Source organism: Podarcis raffonei, chromosome 10 (genome assembly GCF_027172205.1).
Source record: "Podarcis raffonei isolate rPodRaf1 chromosome 10, rPodRaf1.pri, whole genome shotgun sequence".
Classification (NCBI taxonomy): domain Eukaryota; kingdom Metazoa; phylum Chordata; class Lepidosauria; order Squamata; family Lacertidae; genus Podarcis; species Podarcis raffonei.
In genome coordinates, this window is record NC_070611.1 from 54,415,045 (window position 1) to 54,442,636 (window position 27,592).

Genomic DNA, 27,592 nt, shown 5'->3' on the forward strand with positions numbered 1-27,592 from the left:
TGAAAGTTGGATTCAGTAGAATTTGAGTCATGGAAAGCCCATAGATCTGAAAGAGGAAGTGGCAAAGAACACGACTCTTCCAACTTCCTCCTATGCACTTACTAAGGGAGAAAATGGTAATCACCCTAAGCCTCTCATAACTAAGGGGGGAGGGCTTTGTGGGTTCCACAGAAGCCACATTGGTGACCTGTGATGTAGTCTAACATTCTCTTGCCAGGCAGTTGCCTCAAGCAAGTTTGCCCATAGGGCCTGAAATACAGCAGCCATTGCCCTCCTTATGCACTGAGCATCTGCATGCAGTAATGTAGGAGGATAAAATCTAAGACAGGAGCCACAACCACATCCTGAGGCAGTGGATTCTATACAGTGATGTGTTAAATAGTACTTCCCTTTATTTCTTTCTGTCTGTCCGGAAGCAATGGAGTCTCAACTTCATGCTGTGACCTTGAGGTCTCTTCTTATGAGGGACGGAAATCTCTGTCCGTTATCAGTGCATGATGTTGGCTCAGGAATAAATAAGTATATAGAAAGGAGAATTCCTGGATTGCAAGATCCAAGTTTGGGGCTCATTGGTGAGAGAACCCCAGCAGAGATTTAAAACCACAAAGCAATGCAGCAACATAAGGCATGGAAATATAGGCTGTTAGACTTTTAAAATATGTCTTTCTATGTAAGTTCCAAAATAGCTGCCTCTTTAGTACGTTAAAAATGGTTTGCTTACAGACTCTCCAAAGGTCAGATTCACATGCTTTTGCATACATCAGTCAGAAAGGCTGCACAGGCAGTAAAACTTAGTTTAGTTCCAAGGTGGTGAAAGTTATTATTGGTAATAATTATTGGTTTAGGAACTCAAGAGTGGCTTGAGAGAGCCATGCGGTCTGAACTGGAGAAATAAGCTTGGACCTCACACCTTGAGCTTCTCAGGTAGACTTTCTCCCTAGGTGAAGGGGAACAGCCTGACAGGACATCTTGCTCTATGGTCTTAACCCCTTCATGCATTACTTAAGACTTAAGCATGTTGGTTAAATAAGAATGAGACTGGTTATCCCACACATGAAGGGAGCCCCACAGAATTGCTGGAGTAGCTCAAGGCCCTCTTAGCCAGCAACAGTGACAGCCACTTGTATTCACCTAATTATTTCCACATTAGCAAAGTCCCCAAATAAACAGGATAGCTAGCTCATGCTTCTGCCTCTATAGTTTATGCACGTGCATAATGCTTGGGCTACAGTGGATATAAAAATCTGTGAATTGGCCCAAAAAATTAATTTTTACTGTTGCTGATAATTAAGTTGTAAAAAGTGCTGCCAACAATGGCGGGGTGGGGGGGGAGAGAGAAAAGAAATAAACGTTCACCCCACCACCACTTCTCATGACCCAGTTTGTGCATACATGTGAACTGAATTGCAACCACTTTAACTGTTTTCAGCCTGAGGGTAGAGCGAGTCTTTTTTTAGCAACCTGTATGCTGTTCTGGGAGTGTTTTTGGGGTTAACGCCTGAAATAAGGCTGTTTCTCTCATCCTTCCAAGGCACTCTCATGCAGCTACTACAGATGACCACATAATCTGAAAGGTGTACTGAGGCACAAAATGCCTATGAAAAGGGATACAGCATGTCAACAGATAGCACTGTACTAATTTCAGTAGTTTATACCACCATATTTATCTCTGAATACTTGTGTGTCTGAACACATGCCTCAACCTAGGGAAAACATTTTACCCGACATCTTCATGAATCTCATTCATTTTGATAGTAGCACCTGCCTTTGAAACACAGATTAGGTCAGCATTTTCTGATTTAAAGCAGTTAGGTCTCATTGGCTACAAAGTGACAACCTGATGCTACACGTTTTACTCCCAATTCAGTGACAAGGATTAAAGCATAGGTCTCATGCCATTACTAAAAAAAAAAAAATTTTTTTGTCTCTCTCATACAAAGCTTCTCTCTTCTCTATAACATTGCAATTAGTTGAATCTATATGCTGCTATTAAGCATGAGGGGGATGGAAATATCCAGATGACCAATTGCTACTGGTGACTCAAAACTGGATGCAGAGGTCAGGAAACACATTTTCATCCTAAATTTTGCAGGTTTTTTGCAGCCCACATTTGAGAAAACCGCTATTACGACAAAATCGAGAGCACATGGGAACGTAACTAAAATATAGGATTTCCAAAAGTTGAAAACGAATTTGCTTTTCGGTTGTTTTTTTATTATCATTTGGGAAAAGTGCTTCTTACAAAAGGCAGCTGCAAAGTAACACAGACTTCAGCAACAGTTTCCGATTCCATTTAAAAGTGAAAGGAGACGCAATCCAAAGGACATAAGCAGCAGAACAGTTTTGAGGACAATCCAGCAGCATTAAATGTAAATGGGAAGTTAAAATTCCATTAAAGAGACAGTGGGAAGAGGGAGAAAAAGGGTAGAGGGGCTGGGGGCACCTGGAGTTTTTTCTTGGCAGAACTGGAGCCTGATTGTGTGGCTGCTTGTTTGATGGGAACAGCCAAGAGGTAATGTGGGTTCTTTTAAACAGAGAGAGAGAGAGAGAGAGAGAGAGAGAGAGAGAGAGAGAGAGAGAGAGAAGTGTTTTCCTGGATAAAACTCTTCGGTGATTGCTAATGATGATCTCAAACATGTCTAAGAGGAAGGAAATGCAGGGATTCTAAGATGCTGGTGCCCTAACTGGGTATTAGGCTGGTCAGAACCCTCTTTGGCTAACCATATCCCTGTGCCTGTGCAGCCCAAAAAGAGTGTAAAGGTGGCTGGGAAGATATAAGAGTGCTGGTGTCATTAAGGAGATGCCTATCACCAAGTTAAATGAGCTGGTTTCAAGACCACTTCCCAAAAAAAACTTGGTTGAGACCATGACTGCTTCAAAGCTCGCAGGGACTTCAGACTTCATGCGCCAAGTAAAGGGGTGGTGGTGGGGTCTAAAGTGGGTGATGGTGAAAGAGAAAAGAAGAGAGAAGCGAAAGGGTTTAATACACACATATACTAAGTTGCCCAGCCCTTGGGATACAACTCTGCATTTTATTTGTATATACATACATAGAAAGTTCTCCTTTCACACACAAAAAAACCACATTTCCCTCTCATGCCGAACAGTAAAAACCCGGAACATTCGCGCCTGGTTCTGGTTACACAGTAGTAAATAGTAATGTGCAAGTAAACAAGTGACCAAAACCACAAATGAACACGTGTACATGGGGTGGGAGTCGGGTCTGGAATGGAACTGAAGCCGGCCAAGGGAAAAGAACGAACAGACGACACCGCTGGCCCGAAATCTGAAGTAGTAAAAAATAAATGTTTCCGAAGTCCGTAATGGAAAGAGGCCATTGGCCAACTCCTGCCCATCCCTGCCCCTGCCGCACAACCGCCGCTCTCACATTTGTCTCTGGGCTCTTCAAGATGAGTGTGGAAGTCCTGTAAACACTTGAACCTTGGAACTGGGTGAATCCCCGACAGGAACACAGATATGAAGCAACAAGTCTAACTGTCTGACAGTTAAATTCCTTTTTTTTTTTACAAAAAAAAAACCCTAACGTTTTAAAGGTTTATTACATGTCATTTGTTTAACAGAGAAGAAAAAAACACACACTCCTGGGGTTGGGGGAGCTTTGAGGCCAGGAGAAAGGAGGGCGGGGTGGGGTTCAGGGAGAGGAGGAGACAGACCCTGGGTAAAAAGTTATTACAACAGCAGCACCTGGAATGGATAGGCCTGCCTAGGAGGAGAAAAAAACACAGGCACTGCCACAACACCACAGGAAAAAGAGCTACTGCCTGAAAACTGGAGCAGGCAGTCCAAAACTCCACAAAGAGGTGCTATAGAGCCAAGTCGTAATAGTCTTCCAGCTCATCATGAAACAAGTCCCATTCGTCCTCTGAGTCTGTCAGGTCATCGTCGCCTCCTGCTGCCAACAGCATGAGAAGCATCTCGCCCAGCTCAAAGGTCACCACCTCGTCCTCGTCGTTCTCAAAGGGATCACTGCCCTCCCTGTCCTCAATGAACTCCCAAAACCGGTTTCTCCGTTGGGCCTGCAAGGAAAGCATAAGAGATTGCCCTCAGGTGTCTCACATTTCCCATACTCTATCTTGTAAGGCAGCGCAAAGGCACATCTCTCTCTCTCTCTCTCTCTCTCTCTCTCTCTCTCTCTCTCATGTTCCATGTTCCTCTACCAAACACTGGGCAAAACTGGTAACATTCAGGGCACCTCTAGGCAGAGAGATTTTGGGTGCCTGGTATGCTGGCTGAGCGCTACTGATCCCGCAAGCCGCAGAGGCAGACTGTTGTGCTGATCCCAGCCAGCACACAATGGCAGTCTGAGGGAAATGGGGAAGGCAATAGCTCGGTGGCAGAGTGCATGCTTTATTTGCAAATGCTCCCAAGTTCAGTCCCTGGCATCTCCAGATATGGCTCGGAAAGACGCCTGCACAAAACATGGGAGAGACGCTGGCAGTCGGTGTTGAGAATAATGGAGTTAGATAGACCCACAATCCGGCTCAGTGTGAGGCAGCTTGACTGAGCAGCTTTGTACCATCTTTTCTTATTGGATGTTATTATTATTGATCATTAAAATTCTATACACCTGAGGATTAAAGGGCACTTTACAATATTCCTTGCGCCTCTTCAACATCAAATTGTTTAAGTACTGTGGACAGTTAGACAAAGTACTCGCAGGAATGCCACCAGTTGCAACAGGCCTGCAAAACCTGTGATCCACCAAGCAGAAGACACTAATAATAATAATAATAATAATAATAATAATAATAATAATAATGGTGATGATGATGTTATCATCACTCCAAAGGCAGCAATAAAACAGTGAACGATACACAGCAGGTTGGCTGCAGTTTGGCTTGATGGATCACCAGTAGTTCAGATCTGCATAATGTATTTCTGATGGAGGAACCAACTCAGCATTTCCAACTCAGGAAGGAAGGATGTGCTCTATCCATATACAAGTGTGATTATGTTCAAGGCAGTAGGACTACCATGTCAACACACTCCTTCTCTTCCCAAATCAGATGGAGTTTTGCATTATTTTCTTTCCGCTGCTTTAAAATAACTCAGTTGAAGCTGCTCCCTGGGCATAGGAAATCTGAAATAGTATTTTGGTTAGGGTTAAAAAGGAGATTGCAGTAGGAAGTTGCACAAAAAACCTCTCTCCCTGCAAACTGCATCAACTCTCGTCGCCACCCCATTTTACAATTTTTCATGGATGCTCATTTAGAGCAAAGGCAGGAAGCATTGGCCCTTATTCCAATTTGGCTTTGGGCTATCAAATAGCCAAGTCTGATTGGCTATGTGATGCCATTATGTGGTCTAAATGATGCCTGATTGGCTGGGATCATGTCAGGAAGAAGTCCAATTTTAAAAAATAGCACCCAAGTTGCAGATTGGAAAAAGCAGCACCCATTAGTGTGCATTTGTGCGCGCGCACACATTTATTAATTATTATTATTATTATTTCAACTTATACATCGCCCTATACCTAGAGGCCTCAGGGTGGTTGACAACAAGACCACAACATATAAAATCAAACAAAAAGCAGTAACCCAATAACACCCCCCACCCAAAGCCACATTCTAAAAGGGTGTTGGATGTCTATCAGATCAAAGGCCTGGTTAAAAAGGAATCTTTTTGCCTGGCACCTAAATGTGTATAATGAAGGCACCAGGCGAATTTCCCTGGGGAGAGCATTCCACAGATGGGGAGCCACTGCAGAGGAGGCCCATTCTCGTGTTGCCACCCTCCGGACCTCTCGAGGAGGAAGCACACAAAGGAGGGCCTCAGAAGATGATCTCAGGGACCAGGTAGGTTCATATGCATATATTTGATCTTGCCTCCCCCAACCTTGCCCTTTTGATCCCCAACATTTTGTGAGTGAAAAGGCGCTGCTCTAATTTTCCTGCACTTTTGCTGAACACCTTAACACACATCCTCCAACATCTTTTTAAAAAAATGAATCATCAAAAGCTGTGGGACTTACTCTGTATCTACTCGAAGTTCCCACTTTCTGCCTCTGGGGCTCCTCTCGGCGGCCATCGGGATATGCGTGTTTGTAAAAACAGTTCCCTCCAAATGGGCAGCTCCCACGGCCTTCATCAAAATACCTGCATGGCTTGTTGCTGGAAAGGAAAATATCGCAACCCTTACTCACAGCATAGCCAATCAGAATTCAGTACTGCATTTGCTTTATAATCCAGGTGATTTTGTTTTCTTTTCTTTAAACAAAAGAAGAAGAGGTATTGCTTGCCGCCAAAGCCATTTAAAACCAATTAACACATGTACACAATGGATTACATCGATGTGCATACTCAAAGGGTGTGCGCATGGGTAGGTGCATGCAGAGGAGAACATCTGTATTAGCCTGTGCTGTCATTTTAAGGCAAGGTTGTGGTTGGGTAGACAAGGGAAGAGCACGTGAGGTTGTCTGGCGCAAAAGAGTGACCAAGTAGCTTGTGTGGTCTGCATGCATCTACCAGTGGTTAGATAAAGATGCATTTCACACACAGAAAGGGGTAGGAAGGAGGTATGAGGGCTTTAGGTAACACCGTGCTTTTCTCCGTGTACGCCCTTAATGTCTGCAGTCAAACTTGGCCCGAGGCTGCAGGGCTCATACCTCATTGCCTCCTTGTATTTCTGAATGAGTTTCTGCTTCTCTTCCTTCTCCTCCACCCAGTACTCACTTGGAATGACAAAGTTAGATGTGATCCGACATTCTGGGCAGGACCTGGGGAACGAACAGACTGCACTGCAAAATTCCACATGACAGGGGCGCTATCTCCAGCTACAGACATACCATGGTATATGCCCACATTTTAAAAGCAGTCTATCGCACCTCAGAATCTTTGCACCGCGGTTCTTTCACCATCTAAAAGCTCTCCCCACCCCCCAAACCCCATTTCCTGAGGTTCTTAATTTTGCAGCTTGTCCGTTTCTTAAGCGCAATGGGGGGTAAAAAAAAAAACATTTCACACACAGACTCATTTTTCTTTAGATATAAATAAATTTATTTTTGTAACTTTGCTTTCTTGGATGTCCATATTGGTTTGGGTTTGATTTTTCCAAGCAGACTTTAAAGAGGGATGGGTCACTGGCTCAGTAATGAACTAGAAGAGCGAAGGTTTAGGAAACACACATTTGGAACTGATCGGTCTCTTTTCACCATCTGAACCCAAATGATTTTGTATGGTAACCAATAGGACAGCATGTTGCTACCATTCAACAAAAAGAAGTTATGACTTAACATTCAAACTAAATGGATCTTGCTGACCAGTCACGAGTACCAAGGTCAGAAGAATATCCAATAAAACCCTCAATTCTGAATAACGTTACTTATGTATTAAACGCAGTCTTAGGACGAAAGAGGGGCGATGTTGCAAGTTCACACAACATACTAACATCTTCCCAAGAAACAAAGCACAACGGACATGGGGAAGTGCCTCACTTTATGATCTTGCTCTCAAATTGTTTAGCGCTCCTCCACTTGCGGATGCACTTGAGACAGTAAGTGTGATTGCAGTTGGAGAGGATCCCAAAGCGACGCTCGCTGGGGTTGGCTTTTTCATACACCACCTCCATGCAGATGCCACACACCATGTCTTTGCTACGCTGGACGGCAAAGGAGAGCTCCATGTCCTTCTCATGAGCCTCGATGCAAGACTGCAAGGGAAAGAGGAAGAAAATGACAGACAATGTCTTCCAAATACAAGGTTAACTTTGGAGGACCAACCTTGCCTTGTTCCCGTCAATGGGAACTCAATGCAACAAACTCTTCTGCTTGAAAACTCGAAAATATAATATATACATGATCTTCCAGGGGTTAAGCAAGGTGTGAAAGTTATGGGAGATAAGTTTTTCTCCCTCTTATAATACTAGAAACCAGGGCTACTCAATGAAGCGAAAAATGGGAAGATTCAGGATAGACAAAATTACTTCTTCCTGCAACACACAGTTAAACTCTGGAATATGCTACTGCAAGATGTTGTAACTACCACCAACCCTGATGGCTTTGAAGCAGGTTCAGACAAATTCATGGAAGGTACAGGCTATTGGTGGCTAAGTTTTCCCTCCACTGTTGGAGAGAGAATGGTGCCCCTAGTACTGGAACCTTAAAGCAAGGATGGGGAACCTGGTGCCCTCCAGATATAGTGGGAGTCCCAACTATGTACAAGGCGAACAGTCACGGACAGCGGGAGTTGCAGTCCTACACTGGGAGGGTTACAAGCTTCCCATCCCTGCTTTAAAACTTGCCATGGTTCCATGCATCTCCCCTCACTCACATCATGCTCCTTGATCTACTTTCCATCTTGGCTGGAAGGTAAGAACTGCCAAGGTGTCTAGAAACCATGGGAGGATTGAATGGTTGCCTTCTTGCCTTGGGGAGACTCACAAAGAACCCAAAGACAGAAGGAAGCCTAATCTAACATTATGGTACATTCTGCTACATTTATTTTTTAAACTTTATATATTGTTTCTGAAAACTGCACATTTTAGCCATTCTCTTGGGCAAAGTCTGTTACCACTTGGCTGTTCTGAACAAGGTCCATATAGTAGCACACCCAGGCCATCAGCCAACAGTCTGGACCTGTAACAACTTGTTTGAAGGACTTGTGGAGTCAAGCAAGCTTGCAAGGGCTTAAAAGTTCGCTCTTTTTGTTGGGTCAGCTAGTTATTTTGCCCATTTTTCCCACCTTACCTTTATGTGCAAAGATCTCTGTGCGGCATCAGCGGGATGGAGGACCTGCAAGCCACACATGTCACACACATCTCCATGGATATATACACAGTTTTCTCCATAGCGGCATTCTCCCACTGCGGCATAGGGACATAATTGTTTCTTCATCTCCAGGTTGGTGTGCTGTTTTTCATATTCCTCTTCAATTACCATTCTCTGCATGGGAGTTTCAGTGCAGGATGGAGCAGCTGGAAAACATCAGAATGCAGAATGCTACTCTTAAAGTTTGCATGTAATCATCTGCGCAACTAAGGAAAACAATTGCAGGTGGTTAAGACTGTTGCCTTGATGCTGCTTGTCCCCAACATAAAACTGCTACCATCTTGCCATTATTTTGCACCAGAAAATACTTAACTCAAAACTATGAAGGCCACCACAAACCAAGTACACCTCTGTTTTCAAACATAATCCGTTCTAGAAGAATGAGTTCCGAAACGTTCAAAAACCAAAAACTCAAAATGGAAGCCTCAAAACAGAAATCTCAATATGGAAACCACATTTCTGTTTCGACTTCCAAGGCGCTCTGAAAAACCAAAGCATTTGCTTCCGGGTTTAAGGCGTTTTGAGTTTCGAAACATTCGTCAACTGACACGTTCGAAAGCCAAGGTACCACTATATTTATTTTGTTACAACTCATTTTGTTGCTCTATGCAACAGGTGAAACCCTTGTAAGGGAACTCACCACGTCTGCCAGCATGTGGCCACAAATGTTGCATGAACACAAGCTGGCATGCCAAGTTACACCTGACACATGGAGCACTGCCATGGCTAGGCGCATTTTGGTGGCTTCTACAGAATATGGGGACTGCCACTGCAAGGCCATCTTCAGAACTCAGAATCAGGTACTGGTGGACCGGCCGACAAAGCTCATTCTAGACGTTGCAGCCACCTCTTCCCAGCCATCAAATGCTGACGTGCGGCACCTCGATCACAATGATCCCTAGAAAAATAAGGGCTGTTTCACTATGCTGATTCTGTCACATGATTGTGGCTGTTGATCCATGGCCATGTGAGAACAGGTCAGCATGAACAGGGCTGCACAACAACACTTTCTGCAGCTACAAGCACAGAAATGGCTGCTGGCTCACATCAGGTCTATAGTGCAGGCCACACTCATGTTTAGCTAGACAGTCATGCACAGGAGTTTAGTACTGTGAACGGTAATTTCATTTACTGGGTTAGGCACATCTGGCTGGCTGTACCCTTTAAAAAATCATGTTACATGTTAACTTCATCAGAACTCTCTTAGAAGGAAATCATGTACTTGGGAACAGAGTGGCAGTTACTAATCAAGCACTTGGATGGAATGGGGATTGGAGTCACTCGAGCAAAGGGCATTCAACAAGATCTGCAGACCAGTGGCAAGGAAAATGAGTCTGCACATCTGGGCTGTTGTATATTACCCTTTCAGCCCAACCTGAAATGTGGCAGTAACAGCTTTGGAGAGCTTTACAGGGCAGTTGCATGCAGCAATATTAGCTTCAACGCAACCCTCAAACTGACTGCAATGGGTTCAATTCCTGTGGACAATACTAAAGAGTTGTTGTAAACTCTGAGAACCATCATAAACCACTCTCTCCTGGCCACAGTTCCCTCCAGCCTGCCAAACGAGGACAATAAACTGCATTTGCTTTGGATCCTGCATTAGGAGGACTATTTTTAAAATGTTTTAAATTAAACAAGTCCTGAATTAGAAAAACTCTTATCTTTGCTGCTGCCTTGGGGGTTCTTCTCTCAGAGGTGGAGTTGACACAGTGCTGCCCAATCCCACATATGTTAATTTTTTGAATTTCCCCACTGATACTCATGGGCAGTTTTCATTTCCATCTCCAGGGACATTTAAAAATAACTTTTCAATGCAAACCAGCAAATTACTTATCCAGACAGAAAGATTGTTCTGTGTCCTTTTTGTATCTATTTGTCTCTAACCCCCCCCCCTTTGCTCCATTTCCCTTAGAGAAGAAAAGAGGAGAGAAACCAAGTGAAGGGCAAATGATGGAAAGAAAGTCCTAGCTAAGAACTTTGATAGTTGCTGCAAAAAGTGTAGCAGCACAATGGAAGTTGTCAAGCTCTCTGTTATTTGCAGAATGCTTAGGAAAAACACAGCCACATAAATCAATACACTGGGCTCATAGGTCTTCCAGATGGACCTGGAAGTTGAGATGATCCCATTTTATAGATACTGGATAGCTACTAGAGGCTTGCAGCTAGTATTTTGCCAGATAAATTCCCTACAGCGTGATCACACACTTCCTCAGCCTGGTTGCACGCATGTTTACTTGGAAGTAAGCCTCAATTTCAGTGGACCCTGCTCCCAGGTGACTAGCTGTGCCTCTCCAGGGTTTCAGACGGGGGACATTTCCAGCCCTGCCTGTAGATGCCAGGGATTGAACCCAGACCTCCTGCAAGCAAGGAAGATGCTCTACTGCTAAACTATGGCTCTTCTCCACTCACTATAAGGCAGTCTCCTATGTTCCTAGCATAAAAGAACAATGTTCACATCAATATAGTTCTTTACTGAAACACTACTCTTAATGAGACAATAAGAACATGAAGCGTTAGTGCTGACGACTGACGTTTATCACTATTGTAGTAAGTCCACTTACCACGGCCACAGTATGGCTGCCCAGGGACAAACTCCACAGCATTCACCCAATCTTCAGCCCTAGCTCCGGCGGCTGCCAGGTCTTTGTCTTCAACTTCAGTTTCACCAGTGCTCACTTCAAGTGTTCCAGGGGACGGGCTCACATCTGTGGAAGCTGAAGGGTAGGTTTTTATAGCTGGACTCACAGTAGTCACTTCTTCCCTTTTCAATGGCTTGGTATGTTCGTATCTGGTAAGGAAAGTCAGAATTTTACTTTCCTCCTTGAGGAAGAATAATGACATACATAGACATTGCACTAGATGTGGACCTTTTCCTAAGAAACTGCTGGCAACAGGAGTGCGATATGGAATGGAAAGCGATTCCTATACATGAGGAATTTGTGGTTGAAAATTTTTGCCATGCAGAGCCCACAGCATCTTTGTCAAGTGTGTGGCTATCTGTTAAGCTTGAGAAGGCTAAGTATTTTGTACCTCTGGCACAAGCATGAGATCCAAGGTCCCTTTCAAAAAAAAACAAGGTAGCAGAAAGTCTGTCTGCTTCCCTGTTCCCAATAGCTTCATTTTAAGCACACTTACAAATGTAACTCATTATCAAATGGCTGACGACCAACTCACCTTTCACACGTGTATCCCATCGTTCAGCCAAAGAGCACAGGGTGGCAAACATGGGATCATCACATTTTATCCTCACAACTTGCCCACAGCAGCCTGCCAGCTTCATAGGTGGTCTGGGCGGAGTTTTTGAACCAAAGTCTTCCTAGCCCAAGGCTAACATTCTATTTGCTACACCACACCGGTACTCTAATCTCACTAAAATAATATTCAATCCGAGGCATTCAAAGTCAACTGGAGGATATAGCTGTCGTCTAGTTGGTCTAAAATCCCACACACTACGGCTCAAGTTCTTTAGTGCAGGAAATCCAACATCATGCAGAACAGGAATGCAGCTAGTTCTCATAAGGTGGTTGAGGTTATTTTCCCGTGTAGATTTTTAGAATTAACCGCATGATAAAACTTACACTTGATATACACAATTTGTTACATTTACACCTTGTCTTTCTTTTGAGGAGTTAAAGGCAGTGACCATGACTCCCTGCCCATTTTATCCTCACAATCCTGTGAGGTAAATTAGGCTGAGCAACTGAGAGTGGTCCAAGGCCAGCCAGGGAGTTTTGTAGCCTGAGCCATGAACCAGGGTCTCCCTGTACCAGGATTGGCCTTCCAGTCACTACAGTACATCTCCCTAACATCAGATCTACCCTGTACACGTTACTGTGCTTTAATGTCAAGACTTCTGTTCAAGAACACACCCTATGCATTAAGGTATTTAAATTCTTAAAAGGCAGATTTGTTTTTAGGGTGAAAAAAAATCAGGAATGACTATGCTGGCAGAATAAGCTCATTTACAGGTTACAAGATTGAAGTGGAGGGGTTTGGCTGATGATCATGCTCCATATAAATTCTTATATGAACTTAAACAATAGCCTCAGTCACACATTCCCATTTCCCTACATCACTATTCCCTATAAAACCCCTCATAAATTGGCTCTGCACATCAGCCATTACCATTTTTCCTGAAAATTGCCCTTTTCCTGATAATTTGAGCCAATTCATGTTCCTAGACCATAGAGAGCTATGAGCTATGTAAGAAAGATGTCTCAGCCCTATCCACCTCTTTAGGCAATCCACAGTATTTCTACAACTTGAATGACACCTCAATGGATAAAAATCATGAAGAGGAAACCACCGTATTTTTTTGCTCTATAAGACGCACCAGACCATAAGACGCACTTAGTTTTTGGAGGAGGAAAACAAGAAAAAAAATATTCTGAATCCCAGAAGCCAGAACAGCAAGATGGATCTGGTTTCTGGGATAGCCGTGCGCAGCCTCTCCCTCCTCTAGGAGGAGGCTCTTTAAAGGGAGCGCTGAGCAGAGCCTCCCACCTGCATTCGCTCCATAAGACGTACACACATTTCCCCTTACTTTTTAGGAGGGGAAAAGTGCGTCTTATAGAGCAAAAAATACGGTACCTTCCATGCATCAGAGTCCTATTTTTTTTAACCTACATGTGCCCCAATATGTATGGATTTCATTCACCTTACAGAACATAATATTTTGTATGATCCCCTCCCCACACCTTTCACATATAGACCAATTAGCTCATATACACAAGTGGCTCATAGTTTGCCATGAACAAGTATATTGCTGCTGTAGTCTGAGCAACAAACCACAATCCTTGGCTTAGTGTTACATCTGAACTGAAGATCATGGTATGTTTTGTCCCAAACTATGACCTGAAGCCACACCACAATTTCCAGTTCCGACGTAATGCTAAGCTAAGGATTGTGGCTTGTTGCTCCTCCTGAAGGAGGATCAAAGAGGGAGTGATAAACTTATTAATGCTGAGCCATGAGCACGGTGATTATTACATCCACAATGGTGTTTGACAACTGTAGAAAGGAGAGTGTCCAAGATGCGAGTGCCCCACGGATGTTCACATCCATTGGATTGAGACCTCCCCAATCATATAAGAGACAGGGAGGGAAGTCACTGAGGGTAATGGTCACGAAGAAATGGAATTGGCTGTTAGTTCAAGGCTAAAACATTCAGCAGCATTTCTATACCTGCAACGATCTCCGTAAGCACAGCATCCTCGCTGAAAATACCTGCACACCATGGCAGACTGACTAGTGTAGAGATCATGGGAGTAACGGCAGTTGTCTCCCTCCTTGCAAACGCCATGCATGAAATACCTGAAAGACAGAGCATTGCAAATATGGCTCAAGCAGAAACATCAACATCCTGTAAGAGTTCTAAAGGCATTTCATTCTGCTTGATGCAAATAAATAATAAACCAATGCTGAATAATCCTCTTAAAAGTTCTAAAGCATCATACTAATACTAGTACTAATAGCCATTAATAAACTCGTCCTTTTCTTCCATCAATTTATATAATCCTATTTTAAATCCATCTAAACCAATGACCATCACTACATTTTGTGACTGCAAATTCCACAAATGCACATCATGTGAATAAGTATTTTCTTTTTTCTATCCTGAACCTGCTGCTTTTAAATTTCACTGGATAATTTCCTCCCCCAACTTTGTAAAGTAAAATAAAAAAACAGTTAACACATTAAGATACCAGACATGGAAAAGATGGCAGAGAAGGACGATCAAAACGATCAAGCCGCAACACCAATGAGCACCAGCCATCATGGCAAATGGGCAGTCCCTGCAAATATTAAATTATGCAGTTTCTCTACTGTGTAAGGAGAGATACCTTTCTCCCTCTTCCATAATTCTAGAACTCGAGACCATTCAACAAAATTGATGAGCCGTAGATCAAGCACTATTTATAGAATTCATTGCCACAAGATTTTGTAATAGCCGCTGACACAGACGGTCTTGAAATGAGATTAGACAAATTAATGGAGAATAACAGACCCACCAGCAACTACTGGCTATGGCAACCTAAAAGTCTCTGTGTTCAATGAATTCCTAACCAGTAGCTTGGGGGCAACTGTGGAGGGAAACTGTTGCCTTTATGACCTGAATATGGACTTCCTGGAAGCATCTAGTTGGCTACTGTTGGAAACAAGAAGCTGAACTATATAGGTTGTTGGTCTGACCTGGCAGGGCTCATCTTATATTCTTATTTTAACATCTTATTCATCTCTGGAAAAGGCCACTTTTAACATTTTAATTTTCTTTGCCAGTTAGGTGCAGAGATCCCAGTTTTCTTCAGACAAAAAAAAATGTGAAAGAGGATGCAAACAGGGTGTTATCTGTTCTCTTTTTTTGTACTGCTACACAGTGCTGGGAAGAACAACCTGGACTATTTAAGCAAAGGGTGCAACTGGAGCACTAATTCACTTACTATCCCAATCGCAAACGCAAACGCATACAGTCCCAGTTTGCAACCAAAACTGCCTTCGTGGATGACCTACACCAGGAACTAGAGGGGGAGCTGTTGGTTCTGGTGTGCCTCTTAGCGGCTTTCAGTTTATTGTCTTGATGCCAAGGAAGCAGTGGAAGTTTTGGACCAGTGTTTGAGCGCAATAGCATATTTTTTTTACGTGGGCTAATAAGATGAAATTTAATCCAGACAAGACAAATGTGCCATCAGTCAGCAGGAGAACAGAACCTGGAGTACTGAAAAGTCCTGTTCTGGACAGGGTTGCACTCCCCTTGAAAGACCAAGTTTGCAACTTGGAAATGTTCCTGGATGCTGTGGTGGTGCCTGTGAAGGAGTGTTTTGTACAACTTCGGGTAATTCCCTGGAATAAAGCAGACAGAGGTGTAATCTACACACATGCTAAAAACGTTGTGAAAATGCTTTTTTGAAAAATCGTTTTGAAAAATGCATTGAATTTGCTGAAGCTCACAATTGTGTCTCAATTGTATACTGCACTTTACAACACATTCAAAGTGTTTTATTTGCAGCTGTATAGCTGAGCCCCTGGTCACAGTACCACAAGTCCTGGCCACATCCAGACAAATCACTGTAACATGCTTCTCTGCAAAATGTTTGCAAATTTAGCTTGTGCAAAATGTGGCAACCAGACTAATTTCTGGAGCCTGCTTCGCTGATCATACTCCTACAATGCCTTTTAATTCTGCCCAAGCTTTTGGGTAGGTTCTGGAACCCTACTTTTATGCTGATCTGTTTTATCATTCTCTTGATTTTACTGCATGAAACTGATTTTAGTCATCTGTTGTTGTTTATAAACATTTCTGCAAGCTGCATTGAGTTTATTTTATAAAGAAGGTTTAATTTTTAAAAAAATAGCAAAAAAGAAGAAGCAGCAGCACTTAAAGGGGCGGTGGCATTCTAAGCATGTTGACTTAAAGGGAAGTTCTGTGGAAATGAAACAGGACTCGTGTTTTAATCAGGGCTGCAAGCTTTGATTGGTTTACTGAATGATTAATCTACCTAAAGCTTTAGCTGCCCCCTTCTCCAACCTGGTGCCCTCCCCCAAAAGCTGTTAGACTCCAGCTCCCATCAGCTCCAGTCACAGCATGGCCAATGTTCAGAGATGAAAAGAGCTTTAGCCTAAAACATCTGAAGAGCACCAAGTTGGTGAAGGCAGCTTTAGTTGATTAATGGTGGCACCACATTTTAATTTGGGGCTATAAATTAAGAACAAATTTGCTTACTATTGAAGCCATTTTGATTCCAGCATATTATTGTAACAGGAAACAAAAAAAGATGTTGAAGTTGTGTTTTCCAGCTAAAATGAATTAACAGCTTTTGTTTATTAAATGCTAAGTTGTGCCTTCAACTGCTTTTAGCATTTCATACCCATGTTGTTGTTTTTTTGCAGTGCGTTTTCTTAAACTCAAATCCATTGCCACTGGATGAAAAACAATTTAACTAAAAACACTACTACTGTAACACTAGAATGAAAGCTTCAAGTACAAGAGTGAGTTCTTTGTCAGAAGAAGTCTAGCCTGAAGCAAAAAATAAAATAAAATAAAAATGATACCAATCATTAAAGGAAAGGAAAATAATGTTCTCCTAATGAAAATCATGCTATCGGCACCCAATGACCCCAAAAGCTTTATCCCTCTAAAAATAGAAGAAAAACAGAAGATTTGCTCATTTCAGCCAGTAAGCGTTTCATGAATTAAAGCCTGTCTGTCATCATACGATCTTAAGAGCAGAGTCTGACATGCTGAATATTCCTCAGACATCTTCTAGTAATTTTAGAATCAAAGTAAATTAGTCTGTAAAAATACAAACATTTCTTCAAATACACCCAATGCCCCAATGTTACAATTCCTAGACCTTTATCCCTGTTGCACCACCTGGTTTTATTTTACACTATTAATCTGGCTCTCAATAGAGCATGAGGAATGCTGCTATGTGATAAACTTGAAAAATGAACTTGACGTCTCCTATGTGCCCTAGACTGGGTTTAGATATCAGTTCAACTGAATTGGAAGCATCAGTCAGCTTGGCCAGCCTTAGACTATAATGGTTACATAGACTTTCTACTCAGAGTAGACAGACTGAAATTAATGTACTTAAGTTACAGTAGATCCATTAATGGACATGACTGAGTACGCCTAATACTAGATACAACCCTAAGCCTTCCAAGTTTGAACTACATCACCATTAATGGTGCCAAAAGCAGCAGGGGTGCCCCACAAATACCTACTGTGATAGTGGAAAATCAAATAAATCCATTTTAAAAATAGCATTTGCCAACCCAGTGCCCTCCAGATGTTTAAAAGACAACTCCCATTGGAATAGGACTGATAGGATTTGTCATCCAAAACATGTGGAGGGCACAAGGTCGGCAAATGCTGATCTAGCAGCATATGACCTACACCTTCCTTTTTGTGTGGAAAAGAGCTGTTCACACACAGAGAGAAAAAGAACCAGACCGCTTTAGTCCAGGGGTGAATGTATCTCACATGTACTCAAGACAAAATATTTTTCTGTAGGAATCTCTTTTGGAAGCTCGTCCTTACACATGCCCAAACTGCTACTTTCAAATTTGGAAATGCAGTCCTAAATTTAGTAAGCTTCTAACGTGCACACACACACACACACACACACACGTGCGACAGAACTGCCGCCACCACCCCACTAGAATACAGATGCAAGTTCAGTTTATGTAGAGAAAGGGGGGGGGGGAGCAGAACAGACCTGACCATGAAATGCAGTTCAGTGTAACAAGTGCATAGCAATGGATAAAGGGCAAAAAATATATATCTTAATTTAACATGAATGCTCATGTGGTCTGAACTAGTGGAGTGTCTGACAAAGAATCAGAGCTTGGGGTGAAGATGCTGACCCATTGCGTGGGAGTTGTGAATAAGGAAATTCCATGCTAGGGTTCATTAAAACTGATGCCATTGTACAAATTTATGGTGCAACCACATTTGGAATACATACTGTGTACAATTCCGGCCACCTCATCTCACAAAAACATATTGTTAAGTTGGAAAGGTTCAAAAAGCTCAAGCAAAATAAATGATCAAGGAGATGGAGAACTTCCCAGTGAAGACAGGCTGCAGTATTTGGGGCTTTGAAGTTTAGAGAAAATGTGAATAAGAGACAATAAGATAGAAGTGTATAGAATCACGAATGGCACATAGAAAGTGGAAAGAGAAAAGGTTTTCTCCTTGTCCCATAAAACTAGAACTCAGGGACATCCCATGAAGCAGAATGCTGCAACATTCAGGTCAGAAGAAAGAAAGTTCTTCTTCACTCGGTACATAGTTAAGAACTGAATTCACTTCCACAGACACAGTAATTGCCACCATTCGGCATGCCTTTAAAAGACAATTAGACTAATGCATGGAAGATAAGGCTATCAATGGCTAATAGTCACAATGGCTATGCTCTAACTCCACAGTTGGAAGCTGTATGCTTCTGAACACCAATTTCTGGAAACTGCATCAAGGGAGCATGCTCTTCTTCTTGGGTCCGGCTGGTGAGATTCCCACAGGCACCTGACTGGCCACCAAAAGAACAGGATGCTGGACTAGATGGGTCATTGGCCTGATCCAACAGGCACTTCTTATGGTCTTAAAAGAGCCATGGAAGCGCATTGTACGGTACTGCAAGGAGGGTTAATCACTTATAACTGTTTGTCAATTGGACAGCATCTCGTTTCCCAAATATAAAAAGGCATCATTTGTTTCACAATGGAGCTGGAGCCGTAGTCGTCATTCTTTTATAGAGCACCTGGATCCATCTCACATTCTAGAAGGTAAACTGGAGACCTAAACTCATACAGCCAGATGCCTTACTTAAGAGTAATTTTGGCACCAGTAAGAAATGTATTAGTGCTTGAAGTAGCAGGTGTGAGAAACACCAATACAGTATGCAACTCAATATTAAAATACCTCTATAGCTTTTTCTAAATTTAGGTACTTCAATACCACCTCCATATATACTGGAGTACCCTGGTATCCTATTAAGCACAGTACAAACAACTCCTCACTTGAGCGCAGCACTAGGAACCCAGTGGGTAGCTCACAAGGACATCCTCTTCGGGCTGCGGGAAGGGTCTCCTTGTGAGCCACAGGCTGTTCAGCTGACATGCGGGAAAGCAGCAGTGGTAGCGGCTGCTGCTGCTGCTGCGCTACCCTGCATGTCAGCTGTTCGGCAGGGAGATTGAGCAGCCTCAACAATGCCCTGTTGTACCTCCGGCTTGCAAGTAGACCCTCCCTGAAGAATGTCCTCTTCAGGCTCTGAGGAGGGTCTCCTTACAAGCCACAAGGACTCTCCAGGGTGCTCCTCACTTATGTGCATTTCACTTATGCATACAGGGGCCCAGAACGTAACCCCTGTGTAAGTGGGGAGTTGCCTGTACTGCAATTTGGCACCAATTTATATCAGGAATAAACAACACAAAGACCGACCACCTAGGTCAACAATATCACTATCAAATTCATTATTGAATCTCTTGAAACTATGCAATACCATATAATCTGCACGATTTTCACTTCAACACCCCCACGCAAAATTTGATAATGTATTCAGAAAAGATGCTTTCAGCCAGCTGGGTAAATCCAATTCAATTTAGTAATAACCTGGAATGAACCCATAATATAGCCAAGCCTGAAGTTTTTAGCAATTTCATAGTTTAGAACATCCTCAGCCTAAGGCTGTATACCCTAATTAACCTGTCTCTCATCCTCTCTGTATTTGCTTAACCCATTCTGTTCATTATGTGAAGTCGTTTTTCCAAAGTAAATAAATAGCACACATTCTGCCTGACATTCTCTTTTTAAAATTGGCAGGTTAGAAGAGTTTACGAGTGATATCAAGTGGATTCTACAGTACCCACACCCTTTAATTAGCTGTTGCTATTTTAGATAACATGACTGTCACTCAACTGTTCACTCTTCAGAATTAAGAAAAGCACAAATGACTGAGAATATCTTTGCTGTGAGGCCCCAGAAGAGGAAAGACTGCATTGTTACCTACTCTAAAGAACTGTGCCCCATTTGCTCTGCAACAAAGAACACTATGGGCTTTTGTTCAAGGGTCATATGTGAAACTTTATGTGAAACCTCATGACTTTTCTGCTACATTCTGTTACAGATTCACACTCCAACTCAGATGAAATCATTCAATTTCAACAAACTACTAGCAAGCACCTGAGGACAACTTGTGAGGAATCAATACAACAGGGAGAATAAGCTTCAGAGGTTAGAAGATTATTGCTACCTGGTGGGCACACCATGGCTTCGTTCTTATGTGATCCAGCAGTATGGAGGGGAGATAATTAATCTATCATGCCAGACAAGGGTTACTCATAACAGGGGAAACTATAATGTTCCTTCAGAATGAACTGGGCAGGCATAAACCTGGAGGTGCCCATTTCCAGGAAATTTTATTAGCATCTGTCTATCTCAAGAGACAAAGGAGTGCGCCTCCAGGGGTGAAGTCAAACCGCTGAATCAGCAGCACCGAAGTGACCTCCCTGGGGCGCAAGCCTAGGCAGTGAGTATGGAGGTCCTGGGCTGCCCAGATGACTAGACCCCCCCCCTCACCGTCGCTGATATGGTCCAAAGGAAAGCAGAGCAAAATGTTCCACACCAGCCTGGCTGCAGGAGTTGCCAGAGGGAGGTGTACAAGATGCTATCCAACAGTCATAGGATTTGTGTAGGGTTTACTCCTCAGCCTCCCACAGATATCCCAAAAGGCAGTGGAGGTTTAGAATCAGAGTTTTCCTAGATGGACTACCTTCCCAAGCTGACAACTCCATCTACCTCTCACTTTCCTCTACAGCACATGCAGAAACCACCTTCTTGACCATTGGACCCACTATTCGTCTTGTCCACTCAAACTGCCAGAGGTTGTCTTTGCATGCAGGAGAAGTCCCTAAATCACGACCGAGGGTGAGGACAAACATGCCACTGAAGGAGCTTAGTATCACCTCTTTTATTAGATTCAATTAGTTTGCTAGTTTGCTATGGTGCTTGCTATTTTCCAAAATAGTCAACTTTTATTTCTCAGCTTGACATTTTAAAAATGTAGTTTACATAAAAGCTGGAATGAGGAAATTCTTAATGCTTTGCCTGGCTGCCCAAGCTCCTATAAGTTAGTGTATGTTCCTATGAATTGGAAATGGCTTTCTAGCTGCACATAGCACTGAAAAAACCAGATATTACTCTTCTGTGCATGCCCCACACCTCAAACTAAGAAGGATACATGTGAAGCATCTGTTGTCTCTTACATTCCAAAGAACAATATGAAACCTTGATAAGCATTGAAAGTTTTGTTGTGACACAGTACTGAACAAATCATCACTGATTATACAGGCTTTTTACTTGGCATAGGTACGTGGTATGCACAAATTGCATGAAAATGCATAAATAGAAGAGAGGGCTATGAAGTTTTCTGAACTACATATTTCAGCAGCAGGATTATCTTTTATTTCTATGCATCACTGGTGAAAGGTGTTTGGAACAGGTACAAGATCAATTAAAGCCTTGCATCTTCTGTGACAGTCTGCATACAATCATAATACTGTTTACTATTATTTCAAATTAAGGAGACACTGTTGTGTTCATTCCATATCATCATCTTACATGGATGCTAATTTCCAGATGGCCTTCCTATCATAATTATTTTATTTTAAATATGTATATACCACCCATGCAACCAAGTCCTCTGGATGGACAAAAGCACACTGATTGTTGTTATTCACTAGTTGTGGACGTAAACCACCAGAGCAGCAGTTCAAAAGCATAATTATATTAATGGATAGGCTGACATCCTCTAACTTACATAAATATGTAGCAAGAACGTATACAGTGGTACCTCGGGTTAAGTATTTAATTGGTTCTGGAGGTCCGGTCTTAATCTGAAATTGTTTTTAACCTGAAGCACCACTTTAGCTAATGGGGCCTCCTGCTGCTGCCGCGCCGCTGCTGCACGATTTCTGTTCTCATCCTGAAGCAAAGTTCTTAACCCGAGGTACTACTTCTCGGTTAGCGGAGTCTGTAACCTGAAGCGTCTGTAACCCGAGGTACCACTGTATTAGCTAGAAATTGTTTCCTTTCCACTTTTCTACCCTGCTCTCCAAAGTTCTGCACTTCCCAGGCAATCTCTTGTCTCTGTTCCCTTATGTTCTCAGAAGCTACAGGTTACATCTCTCAAACTGTCCTAGATTTCCTGCAACAAGAAAATAATCGTAAAAACTTCCAATAAGCCCCAATATAGCAAGGAAAACAATAACTGGGTAATTCTTAGGTTTGACTGAGAACAATCTGACCGATAGGCAGGCAAGAAGGAAGTCCAAGTTACATTGGTCCAAGAATGATCTAAAGGACTACAATTGAAAGGACCCAGGGAAATAAAGCCATTTTCAAATAATGAGGACTCAATCTTGTTTCCTTATATAGGGAACAAAAGATGAGATCTCATAGTTCACTGACTGGAAGATGGTGCAGTGGGTACTAAATACACCCACTTTGGGAGATGGCAACTACATTCATGCCTCCTGTGCACCTGTGGGCATTTTCTTAGATAACTTGAGGACAACTGTGAACCTCAGGAACTTGCACTGCATGAAAATAATTTAAGATATAGGTATGGTGTTATGATACATCTCCAACAACAAAATATTATGATTCAATTGCAAATAATTAAGGGAAACACGACAGGCTCAGTATTTGTTGTTTTTCTTTGTACTCTAGCCAGGAAGAAGAAGTAGAGTTTGGATTTAATATCCCGCTTCATCACTACCCGAAGGAGTCTCAAAGCGGCTAACATTCTCCTTTCCCTTCCTCCCCCCCACCACAAACACTCTGTGAGGTGAGTGAGGCTGAGAGACTTCAGAGAAGTGTGACTGGCCCAAGGTCACCCAGCAGCTGCATGTGGAGGAGCGGAGACGCGAACCCAGTTCCCCAGATTATGAGTCTATCGCTCTTAACCACTACACCACGCTGGCTATAATCGATTTTTTTTATCTAGCCCTTGAAAACTTGGAAGCCATCAGCGTTGTCCTGTCACACATTTCACTACATCATCCACAATGCTCATTACCCAAAGATGTCAATGTGTTTTACAAGCTCCATGTACCTCTTAGGGTACCTCTTTGTTTATACAGATGGATTAATGGTATCTGTCCACATTTCCCCACTGCTTTCCCCCTCTATTTTCGATTGTATAATCCTTGGGAAACAAAGACCTATTTCAATTGCCTACACAACTCTATAAAGGTGCAATGTGCAGCAACACACACACAAACAATCAATCAATCAGGCGTGTCCAAGATTACACTGATACCTCTTCAGATAACCAAATCTAAATGCTAGACTTAATTCAAGGACTGAAAGTACTGAAGCTATTTCTACTGTCCCACACATTTATTTCTAAGCATGCCACTTAAATAATTATAACTACAGCTATCACTATTATAACTACAGTACTCTTCCATTTGCAAAAGAGAACAGACCAGGATAGAGTAGTTTCAAGGTAAAGGAAGAGCTGGAACTCAGAAAGCACTCAACATTACCTTGGAACAGAACTGAGAATAATGCTAAAATTCAAGTTCTACAAATTTACAGAAGCCACTCAAGTTCAAAACTCACAAAAGAAATATTCATTGTTTTGAGAATTATTTCTGTTAGGATCTGTAAAGTGACCAGAAACAAAACGAAGACCTCTGGACAAGAACTATGCCACTTCTATGTGTTCACTACAGCATCTGGCACAGAACATAGCATTAAGAATTAAAACAGTGATCTCACTTACTTGATCTGATCAGAGATGGTCAACTTGAATCCCATCCTGGGAAATTTTTATCCAGCTTCACTCATAAGAAAACTGTTTCCAAACCATATGAACAAGAAAAATATCTATACTAATAAAACACATGGGGTTTGTATACAAGGCCCCATGTTTGCCCAAACGTGTGTGCTTCCTACTTATTTACAATGCCCTATATTTATTTTAAAACTTGCTATCCCAACAAGGTGCCTACACAAATTGTGGGGCTACAATTAGCATCATCCCTGAATATTAATTATGCTGGCTTGGGTTGAAGGGAGTTGCAATCAAACAACCTCTGAAAGGTCTGGTGTTGGGGAAGGCTGTTCTAATGTCTCAGCCCCTGTAAAAGGGGCTCAGGGCCTATGCAACGAAATACACTTCCATCCCAGACCACTGCTGAGGAATTAAGTAAACTAATCTAGCAAAGAATTACAGTAGATCAAACCAGAATACATGCAGTGTAGCCCTAATTAAGTTTACTTCAAAGCAACTCCCTAGTAAAGGACTGCAATCTAAGTTTGTTTCAGCCTAGGACTTCAAACACTGCTGCCAGAGAATCCTTTTCATTTTGCTCCCCCATACACATCTTATGTTATCAGTCTGCAGTTAAGCAGGACTCGGAAGGCTTATGTGTACATACAGATCAGTGCCACCTTTAGTCACAGGCGAGCATCACCAAGGGGAACAAGCAAGTGAAGTGAACCCGGTGAGCAGAAAGGGTTGCGTTGGGTGTTAATTGGGAAGCACACGGAGGAATACATTGCTGTCACCATACTGGGGTGGGTGGGGGCGAGAGAGAAAGAGATCTGCGTCTAGGAAAATGAAAACTAATAGTACTTAGGATGGATGTGGAGCGAGTAGTAAACAAAGGATCCAGGCAGCATTTTACAAAGGGCGCATGGAGGACTAGCGGCGGAGGAGCCGGAAAAACCCCCAAAACCAAAACATCTCGGAGGACACGTGACAAGAAAACCTACCCGGCTTCTAAAAAAAGAAGGTAAGAGACAGACGGGGGCAGTGGGCAACAATGGTGACATACCGACACACACACCACCACCACCACCACCACCCCGACCCCTGTTTCTGCTTCGGAAGAAGGAAGGACCCTGGCCAGGATCGGGGGGCGCTTGTTCTGCCAGTGGAGGATAAAGGACCCGAGGGAGGCAGGGGGGCTCGAAGGTCCGAGGAGCACGAGTGGGGCTCCGAGGGCGGTTAGGGACGGGAGGGAGGGGGAGGCACGGGCGCCATCACCCGCCAGCGCCTCTGCACGTTACCTGCAGGCGACTTGCTTAGTCCAACCGCCGCTGCTTCCCCCTCCGGCTCCGGCCGGCGGCGGCTGAGGCTCGGCTGTGGGGAGGCTGGGGGCCGTGGCGGTGGAGATGGTGGCGCCGGCGGCGCCGGCGGCGGCGGAGGGGCTGGGGGCCGCGACAGCCGCTGCTCCAGCTGCCGCGGCTGTCGCTGCCGCTGCTCCGCCACCACCGGGGGCCACCGCAGCCTCCGCCATTACTGTTTACCCCACACAGCGACGGCCCCGCCGGAACTTCCGGGAGCTCATCCTTCCGGTCTGCTGGACAGGAGGGCGGGGCAAAAGCTGATGGACGGGGGAGGAGGAGGGGGAGGGAGGAGAAAGGAAGAGGGATGGGCGTGGCTTACCTTACCCCCTCCCTACCCCGCTTCGCTTTGGGAGAAGAGGACAAGCGGGCCGACAGAGAAAGGGAGAGAATGGGGTGGGAGGGGGGAAGCACGAGGTCGGGAGCGAAGGTTCTGATTGGCGTAGCCGTTCGTGAAGCCGCGCCCACTGAGTTAGACGGACGTGGGGGAGTTGTGACGCCAGATGCGGAGGCGGGGCTTGGGCGGGGGAACCACCTGCAAACGGGCTTTGGGCTTCACTTCGCGCGACCGGCGGTTGGGGACACAGGGCTCTGGAGTTATGGGTGCCTTTTCTCTGTCGCGGCTCCATGGGGAGCTCGCTCGGTTACGGAGGAGAAGCTTTGGGGTCTCAAAGCCCAAATACACACCGGGAACATGGACGAGTTTTTTTGTGGCATCCTAAAGACGAACATAATTTAATTTGGCAAAAGAAAAACCCACTTCAGTTAGAGGCCTAAAGCGTTCTCTTCAGCTTCCAATTGTTACTATCACAATACATTTCTTGATTTACATTTATTTATTTCAGATTTATACGCTTGCTTGATTGTAATAAAATCTCAAAGCGGTTTACACAAAACAATAAATTATTGGAAAAAAGCTTAGGAACCACTATATAAAACATTAAAAGAAATTTTAAAAATCAGCGCTAAAAATCGGATTGCAATGCATGTTGACATTGTCTGGATACGCTTGTCTAAACATAGGTGTTTTGAGCAGGCACCTGAAATTGTACGGTGAAGGCACCTCCCTGACACCTATAGACAGCAAGTTCCAAAGTATGGAACAAAGGTGGCATTCTTTAACAATGCTGTTTCCTCAGACTGAAGCAGTCAGCGGGTAAGAAGATATTGCAAGTAATCTGGTCCCAAACTGTTACGGGCTTTGCATACTAATAGTGTTGTGGGAAATCTCACATCCTAACACAGTGTGTGTTATCCAAGTGGGACTATACAAATGGAGACCAAATCTAAATGCAAAAGTCCCTGGGAGGGTGATCTGATGGCCAAGAAAGATGGAGGCAAGAATTGCCCTGGCAATGTATACTGAACTTCCTCAAAGAAAGAACTTCAAGCTATTTCGTTACAGTTTGTTGCCGTTTTCATACATTGCTCATGTACACTTATCAGCAGCTACATTCCTAGTCTATCAAGGGTTCCTTTGAAGTAGACTCTGTTCCATGGCCTTGAGAGCAGCTCCTCCTGCTTATCTTCAAGCCTCCCTTCCCATCCTCGCAACTATCAGGTCGCATAAACATTAGGCATTCCACATGTCCGCCTGTGGCCTTGCTCAGATTGCAAGCTACACAGTTTCACATCATTTCTTCACAATAGTAATGCCTAGAACTTGGCCTGGTAGCAAATCAGCAGCCAATGCAGAACTCTGACCAGAGATATTATATGTTAACAGGGTTAGAAGCTGATTTACATGCAAGTATATAGAGAAGGTTTGGGGGGACAGAGTCTTTCTGTGTAAAGTTTTAATGTGCACAGAATAACGCACAATCACCATTCACATCAGTGATAATGGAAGATTAAACAACCAACCTAGCTTTACTATACAACTGAACATCTATAGTGGGAGAAGAAAGCATTTTCACATTTAATGCCAAATTGATAGACTCAAACTTCTTAGTAAAATTCTTGCTTGCTTTTTTTTTAATTTTAAAAATATAATTTTACTTTTTTGTTTTCAAACATAAAATATACACCACCACTATAGCAAACTTATTTACAGTAAGAGGTCAGATACAAAACAAAAGCTAGGTCAAGATTATGTAAGCAGTACATTGTTTGGTCATATTTTCAGTAAAAACGGTTCTTTTATTTTCATTAAAGAAGTTTCCTGG

The 27,592-nt window shown here is 43.2% G+C and overlaps 1 protein-coding gene across 4 annotated transcripts; it reads right to left on the bottom strand.

The window, feature by feature from the left end:
- Positions 1 to 3,012: 3,012 nt before the first annotated feature.
- MKRN1 (makorin ring finger protein 1) lies at positions 3,013 to 25,834 on the bottom strand. Of its 4 annotated transcripts, none has more exons than XM_053407300.1 (8): positions 25,750 to 25,834; positions 13,973 to 14,101; positions 11,350 to 11,576; positions 8,705 to 8,931; positions 7,454 to 7,668; positions 6,626 to 6,736; positions 5,993 to 6,131; positions 3,013 to 4,037 (listed from the first exon to the last, which is right to left on the bottom strand). In XM_053407300.1, the coding sequence occupies exons 2-8, from the start codon at positions 14,092 to 14,094 to the stop codon at positions 3,825 to 3,827; spliced, it is 1,254 nt and encodes a 417-aa protein (XP_053263275.1). In that variant the 5' UTR covers positions 14,095 to 14,101; positions 25,750 to 25,834; the 3' UTR covers positions 3,013 to 3,824. The 4 variants fall into 4 exon arrangements, with proteins under 4 accessions (XP_053263275.1, XP_053263271.1, XP_053263274.1 ...); XM_053407296.1 differs by lacking the exon at positions 25,750 to 25,834 and adding an exon at positions 25,371 to 25,707; XM_053407299.1 differs by lacking the exons at positions 13,973 to 14,101; positions 25,750 to 25,834 and adding an exon at positions 25,371 to 25,716.
- Between the last annotated feature and the right edge of the window lie 1,758 nt (positions 25,835 to 27,592).